The sequence below is a fragment of the Cheilinus undulatus genome, linkage group 3, assembly GCF_018320785.1.
Source record: "Cheilinus undulatus linkage group 3, ASM1832078v1, whole genome shotgun sequence".
Classification (NCBI taxonomy): domain Eukaryota; kingdom Metazoa; phylum Chordata; class Actinopteri; order Labriformes; family Labridae; genus Cheilinus; species Cheilinus undulatus.
In genome coordinates, this window is record NC_054867.1 from 45,261,530 (window position 1) to 45,269,542 (window position 8,013).

Consider the following 8,013-nt stretch of genomic DNA (forward strand, 5'->3'; position numbering starts at 1 on the left):
GCAGATCGACCCCCTGGAGATGGACCCCGATATGCAGTCCCTGGGCAGCACCACCTGGCTCTTGGACCACCGGGACTCCAACAGGCGCCCCGTCAGCACCAAGTACGAGACCACCATATTCTGAGGCGGGATCCCCACAGCCGCCCCTCTGCACCCCTTCGTACCTCCCTCTCTCCCCCCTGCATCCGGTTTCTTGATTTATCTCACACGCACACACATAAAAACATGCGAGCCCCGTGCCTTCTCACTGTGATGGTATAGCATCCCTCAGGGCTGCCCACTCCTGCACCCTCCTTTGCCCTGCCCAGCGACCCACACAAACCTCTCTACCCGTCATGACAAACACTCCTGCGGCCCCCCTGTGCCTCCCCACCACCCCCGGCAGCCTCCCTCGCCTGTTGCTGCTACAGCCCATGCCGGAGCTCTGGACCGGATGATCCTGGACTGATGTCATTTTACAGTGGCCCTGCTCTCTCAACCAAACTGCCTCTTCCTCCTCATCCTCCTCCTCCTGACAACTTGCATCTGCCTCCAAATCCCAGATAGCTCCCAGAGGTTGCATCTTTATTATTCTTTACTCTTTCAGGCCTTATTTTTAAACTGATTCTGCACAGGCAAAACAAGCATGCTCATTTTCATTTGGCTCTGTATGTACACTCCAGATTGGCTTTAAATCACAGCAAGTTTGATTTCCAGGAAAGTTGAGTTTGCATTATTAAGTATACTGAATAGTTACACAACTGTGTGTAATGTCAAAGGTTTAACAGATTGTTAAACTGTTAAAAGAAAAGTTTAACATATTGGGAAATATCTTTATGCAGTGTCATTTTATCTGTTTTCTATTATATCTTAACTGTTTCTGTTATAATCTCAGTACTACTACAAAATAAAACGGACAAAAAATTAAAGTCAGTGAGGAACAATTGTTCAAATTACACAGATGTCAGCAAATTTAGCTTAGCTTGAAGGGATAGTTTGTTTACTGTGAAACATGGTTGTATGAGGCACTTGTCAAAAATGTGTTAGCCAGGGAAGATGCCAGTCAGCTCAGCCCCTTTAATAAGAAACTAGCCAGACTGGAAGCTAGGCTATATTTCATGGCAGAGGAGGTTATTTTAGGGCCCCAGGTGGTGCTTTTAGCACTGGTAACTCTCACAATTTCTGGTTTTGATGCACTTCTCACTGCCATTTATTGTTGCTAGGTGAAGAAGGTTGTTCTGGGTTGTTTCAAAAGTTGTTAAACTTTTTTTCGAAAGGAGTGCTGTGAGCATGATGACAAAACAGCTGATGCTGAAGGTGTTTTTTAAGTACTCATTTGCGCGAGAAGTATAACACTGAGTGCTGGACTTGGTTTTACATTGAAAATAAGTGCTACCATAGCTACAAGCGGATACAGCCCCTTACACTGTATTTTAGCAATTTTTGGAGGGTTGCCATCATTTTAGCCAGGACAGTAGATAAAGAAAGAAACGGGAAGAGAGAGAGCTGCAGGTGAGACTTGAACCTTGGGCTGCCAACTCTGATCTCTATACTCTCTATTCATTAGGCATGACTCAACTGCTTTACTTTGCTGTCAGCAAGCCACTTTATTTAGCACTACCCTCCAACTGTGATACATACAAGCTCCTCTGCCTGCTAGATTACATGACACAAACGGCCCCATCTGCAGCAATATGTATAGCCTAGTTTCCATGTCAGCATTCTGGCTAGTTTCTTAATACAGGGGCATCTCCTGTGGCTACTCCACTTACTATTGACAAGTTCCTCATATAACCCCACATAAAAATAGAACTATCCCTTTAGAGATTTCAAACAAAGGAAAACAGCTAGCCTGGGTCTTATCAGCAAGATAGTAAATATCCTAAACTAGTACAGAAAAAGATGTTTAAAGCTGCAACTGTTCTGCTACTCTGTGAGATTGCAACCTGGGTATGGTAAAACAAAAGAAAAGTCTAATCATGCTGGTTAAAATCAAGCATGAATCATTTTATTTTTGTCCTGATTTGGAAATCAAAACATGTAGTCCAATAGTTAACCTCCATCCTTATTCACACTTTATTTCCAGTTAGAATTAAACTTTAGATGATTGGTGTTCCTTAGTGAGCTGTGATTGCTGGTGGGTTTATTTGTTGACGTTCAACAGTGCAAAGTGAGCTGTTTCCCTGTTTCCAGTCTCTATGCTAAGCTAGGTTTCCTGGCTGCTGGTGGTATTTTCACGTCATAAATACACATTAAATGTTAAACTTTTCTTTTAACAGGCACTTTAGACATTTGTTCAGATTATAAGTCCTTTAAAGCATGGTTATTTTTTAGTTTCATTTAACATCATTTCTTATTTTTAATTTACTGAATTATTTGATTGTTTTGCCTCAAGACAGTTATATATTTTTTTTCTTTCTCCATCTTTAGCCTGTCCTGTCTTACCAGGCATCTACCACTGTGAGGCACTATGAGGAGGCTGCTTTGCTAGCATGGGATGCAAGACAGACGGACAATTAATCAAAGAAAGATAAAACAGCAACATGCAGCAAAACAACCTGTTTTTTTATTTCTACGTATTTGTACAGTAGTCATATTGCAACACGATGGATCGATCATGAATCCATCACTGATGTCTGAACTCAAACGGACCAAGAACTGAACCCTCGTACTCACACGCAGGAGGACAACTTCACAACACTTTATGGAGGACGACAGCCTTACTTCATTTCGGGTTATCTATAATCAACTAAAGCCCCCACCTTCTTGAGTATCACACCCACCACAACCCAAACAACTGCACGCCAACCCTTTGCTTCTAGAAGACTTTAAAAAAGATGACACTGCTGATTTCCAGGTGTTTTTATTGACTGTGACTGGCTGCGATGGGACGTTGATGTAATGATGGTACAGTTTAGTCCAGATGAGTTTTTGCCCTGGCCTTGTACTGCCCACTCTGCAGTCTCTCAGCATTCATGGTAGCGGTGAGAGACTGCAAAGAATCACAGCATCTTCTTGTCAATTTAAAAAAAAGAGAAAACACTGTGTTGAAATATGGCACTATCCCTTTTAATACCTTTTCTTTTCTTCTTTTCTTACCGTGCAAATAGTGCATTTTGTGATACTTTTTGATAGACCGGGTCTGACTGATACTTTTGGGGAGAGTGAAGAAAATATTTTAGGCAAAAATACAAATAATACAACCCAAAAGACAAAAATAACACAAGTGTACCAACATTGGTTGCACATTTCACAACATAGTAATCAAAACAAAAACATCCTCTGCACGATTTCATTTGACTCGACTGTATTAATGAGCCTCGAGCACAATTGGGCGCATGTTTCCTAACATAGCATCTTATTATCATGATTACATGGGTAGGTATCCACGCTGTTTCACACTAATTTAAGAATTAGGTTCAGTACATGCAAAGTGTGTCACTTGAAAACAAACAACAATGAAAAGAATTCCACCACATTAAAAAGGAGCCAAATCCAAGTGTTGCTCTGCTGTCGTGTTAATGCGAATGGATTTGTTATGCCGAGAACGTGACACCTCCCCCTCCACCTTTTTTAAAAGATTTTCCTCACTGCACTGTGACTCAAAAAAGCTCGTTGTGGAGTCAACACGAATCTGTGGGTTCTCCCCTGTGTGCACTACCTGCTGTGCGTGCTGTATGCCTTGTTCCTTGTCTGTCCTCATGGGAGTTTGGACTGTTAACATCACTGTCCGCTGTCCTTGTTTTTTCATGTGTGCTGCAGGAGAAGGGGAGGCATTGAGCTCCTGTGTGGCTGCAGACTGACTGTTTTAAAGATGTAGCTGGTCTGTGTGCGGTACCGTGGCTGTGTCTTTGCCACCTTGTTCTGACTGTTAACTGTTAGCTTCCACTGATGATGCATGATGGCAGTGTTTCTTTGTGTTTTGTACCCTTTGATGCACTCGGCCTGAGCAGTCTTTGTATGTACCGTAGCAGTGTCTCGTCTCTCTTCACTCATCTGCTTTTTATGTTCCCTCTCAGAAAAAAGAACAATACAGCGATTCATCCTCATACCTCCCATGTCTCCATTTGCCTTCATTCTTCCAACATTTTGTCACGTATGTTCTTCCATTTTGTGTGTCACCAAGACAACCTGCTCTAGTATGTATGCATAATGTAAAAGCATTACACTTTAATGAGCAGCAGCTATTTAAAGCAAGTTTTGGTGGCATGATATGGCTGTGCATGTACCGGTCTTTTTTAACATTTGGTGTTTTCCTTGTGTAGCTCACCCCAGCGTTCAAGTTTCCGGATACCAAGCTGTGAGTTGAAGGGGAGCAGCCGATGCGAGTGCGTTTTGCGTGTGTTCAGTTAGTGGGCAGAGCAGTGGAAAAGAGATAAAAGGGAGAGAGGAAAATGAGAGGTAAGCCTTATGCAACGTGCAGGGCCAAACCAGAGCTACTCTGACATTTTAGATCTCACTCTGTATATCCCCCTTGCTCCTCCACTGCCCCCCGATACGACTCCCAACACAGACGAACGGTAAACCTGTTGTCCCACATCACTGGCAAAAACAGGACCTGTGTATCACTCCTGTCTTGAGAGAAGTCAGTCAAAAAGGCCATTTCCTGGCCTCCAAGTGACTTTCTGATCTTGTCATGTAGGTACTGTAATGTTTAGAGCACTGTAGACCATTTATGATATAGACCATTACTGAGCATTTCTATTGATTCAGGTCTATTGGATGATAGAAAATGGGAATTACCAAGAGAAATGAAATGTAGAGAAAAAAAGAAACTGTACCAGCATACAATGCTTTGCCCATGTTTGTGGACAGAGTATGGTTTGTCAAAGAAAATGTGATACTGTTTCAAATTTCAAAGCAATATTATATTAATGAAATTAAATAATACAATGACAAAAGAATCCCTCTCACTTTTGTTGTCAACATTGATTTTTTTTTATGATTGAATAAACAATAACAGAGAGCAACTTTACACCAGCTGTTAAGAATTTAAAGTGACAAATTTAACACCAGGGTAATTACTGCACAATTATACTATCAGTGTTTCCCCTGCTTTGGAGATTAGTGGGTGGCGCAACTTCTAATCTCCAGTTTGTGATTATCGTGTTATATTAAATTCAAGTCACAGAGCTAAACATCCCATTTTCTTAAGTGCCTGCTGATCACAATCCCATAAAACTCCTCTGTCATTTAGATGCTAAATACTCAGTTTGTTGCATGATTAAAAAAAGATTTACAGCCCGTTCCTTCAGATCCAGCTCCTCTAAACAAACCAACATGAAGCAGAAAATCACATAATCCTCGCCTGAATTGAAAACGTATCAGTAAGTTATATTTGTTCATAATAATGTGACTCTATTATAATGTATTGTTATGCATACAATCTTAGTATTTGTTTTGTGAAACTTGAATGCTGCAACAGACTCAATACACTCTCTTTCTCTTAATTAGTGGAGTCATTGAGGATTCAGATAATAACTTTAAATCGGACAAAAGTGTGGTTGCAGTACCTGATGAGTTTAAAAAATTGCATGGTTTTAATCTCAGATGATTCCCAACTGTGTGACTTCTGCAAATTTCCTCATTCTTTTTGATCAGAGATGTGAAGTCTTCTGAAGTCCAAGGATTATACCAGTGCCTCATAAAGTTGTCATTCATGTTAACTATTGTCCAAATTATGCAACTAAATATTATGCTTTTATTTTAACTGGTATTTCAGGCATCCATTCATGTGTATTTATTACCTTAAGACACATCAGCAAATGAAAGTTCAAGTTGTCTCATTCATCACTGCCAGAGTCGTCCAAATTACATATTTTGTCTTATTTAGTGCAGTGCATACTGTTATGAATTTGTGGGTACATTCAATTAAAATTGTTTCAAACTACCTGATTATGTTGACGCTCTGAGATTTGTTTCAAATTTTATGTTAGTTATAAAGTATTTATTTTAATTACTGAAGATTACATTGTTCCCTTTATTGGACTATACGACATACAAATACAAATACTTTTAAATAGTTGTAACACTTTATAGAAATGCACGTGAGCCAGTGACCTAGAATTAAACTGAGAAAGAGTATACATGCAGTCATGTAGTTCTTTCCATATTTTTAAGCTTTTCTAGGCTTTATTTAGCGCTATCTGCATTCATGTATCAATCCCAGTGCGATTTCCATAATTAGTCAATTTTAAATGCTTTAATTGTGTGCTGTATCTTCTCTTTCAGCACACTTCAGTTAAGCCACCACAATGTCTCCCTGTAATTAAAGTGAAGTAAAATAAGATCACCACTTTAATTTTCAATTTAAAAACTCACAGCCAGCTCAGTGGACAAATCAAACGTTACCTGCATCATGTCTAATCAAACATTTACTTTTTTTTTTTTTTTTTTTTTAACTTTTCCTTACTTCCTTTTCAATCCACAACAAGTTCTTTTTTTCCTTGGTTAAGTTAATGTCAGTATCTATCCTAAATTCCATACGTTCTTTCAAAATAAAAGCATGTCTATATCCAAACAGGAAGTCAGGTACTCCTAGTGTAACACAGACAAAATAAACTTTAAATGAAACCAAAAATTTCAAATGCAAAACAGAGGAATTCCAAAATTTAACAAAAGAATATTAATATAAAGATTAACTATAGAAATCTTTGATTTATCGCAATAAGGATCCTTAGGCGTCAGACAGTCCTTGTTTTATTATAATCTTAATCTCAGCATGTAGACTGAGTATAAACGTTTCTATTAAAATCACACACCGTAGTCTAAATTCTCCAAAAAATACAATAATAGATTGTGTAGTTTGCCCAGCCTTACCTCTATTAATTCTTCCATAATAATCCTAATCCACTGTATTGCTCTTTTGAGGTCTGTGTACCAAGCTGCCATTTTTTTTCCACTAGTAGCACACATATTTAATGTACAGTGCTTAACAAATTTATTAGACCACCTGTCATATTTGTCTCAAAGACCAGCCAGCATCATGAAGTGCTTTAATGCGGACACTTTCATTTTCAGTGAGCTCTCCACGTTTTACCATTTTGAACAGGAATGAGGGATTTTAAACCAAATTCACTCAAATTTGAGCCGGCTCACTGGGCTTCTCTGAGAAGTCAGAAATTAAGCAAGCATAACATTCAACCACTAAAACTCATTTTTCCGTTCAGGAATGCAAGTAAATAACTAGAATTTGACATATTAATCAAGAAATATTAATGTGCTTTACTATTTTTTCAGTTTTTTTTGTAAATCAGTAAATTTAAAAATTAATGGATAACAATAATAATTATATTTTAGCATTAAAAATATCATTTGGGTTAAAGAGCTTCTACATATTGGTGTATTAACCATTGCAGAAACAAAAAATGATTTTGGTTTTACTGAAGCTGTTAATTTAGGGCAGCTGTGGCATAAACCTTACTTTGGTTAGGGTTAGGGTGGTCCAATAAATTTTTTAAGCACTGTAAATTCCATACAGTCCTGTGTTTTCAGTGCTGATCATCCTCAGCAGGAAAATGCCTTGGGCATCAGCTGTTTATTGTTGCTGTGCTCAGAGAACTCTCAGTTGAAATTATAGGGACTCACAATACTATAAGAAATAAATCAGTATCAGCAGATGTTTATATATAATAGTATTAATTAGCAGTATGGGCAGATATCAACATTTCTGGCGGATATTTCTAACTGAAATATCAGCTGTAAACATTGGCCGATATGATTGTGGAGTTGAGGGTGAGACTAATTTACCTTTTTCAGCTAAAGTCTTTTTCTTTTTCCGTAGATGTTAAATTATGTTTTAAGGACTGAAATGCTGCATCTGAACTACATCTGTTTATCGGTATTGGCTAAAATTAATTTGTAAATATGGGCTCAAATATCAAGCATCTCTGATGAAAATACTTTTACTTTTGAAACAATGTTTTGCTCAACAGTAACTTTTCTTCCTCATTGACCAATAAAAATCAGGAAGGGGCAGGTCTTCTGATACCAGCTCTGTCAGCAGCTGACGAAAACATCTGACTCATCTCATTT

General features: G+C 38.5%; 1 protein-coding gene across 4 annotated transcripts in view; it reads left to right on the forward strand.

The window, feature by feature from the left end:
* Positions 1-6,979, forward strand: part of anks1ab (ankyrin repeat and sterile alpha motif domain containing 1Ab) — a 100,262-nt gene extending 93,283 nt beyond the window's left edge. Inside the window, exons 13-14 of one of the 4 annotated variants that reach the window (XR_005991690.1) lie at positions 5-555; positions 2,410-4,030. Coding sequence is in view for 3 of the 4 variants with exons in the window: in XM_041782629.1 (XP_041638563.1) it covers positions 5-124 (120 nt within the window). In the remaining variant the exon portion in view is untranslated. Of the gene's footprint in view, positions 1-4; positions 4,031-4,244 lie in introns of those variants that run through there. The other 3 variants (XM_041782632.1, XM_041782629.1, XM_041782630.1) reach the window with 3 other exon arrangements.
* The last annotated feature ends 1,034 nt before the right edge of the window (positions 6,980-8,013 follow it).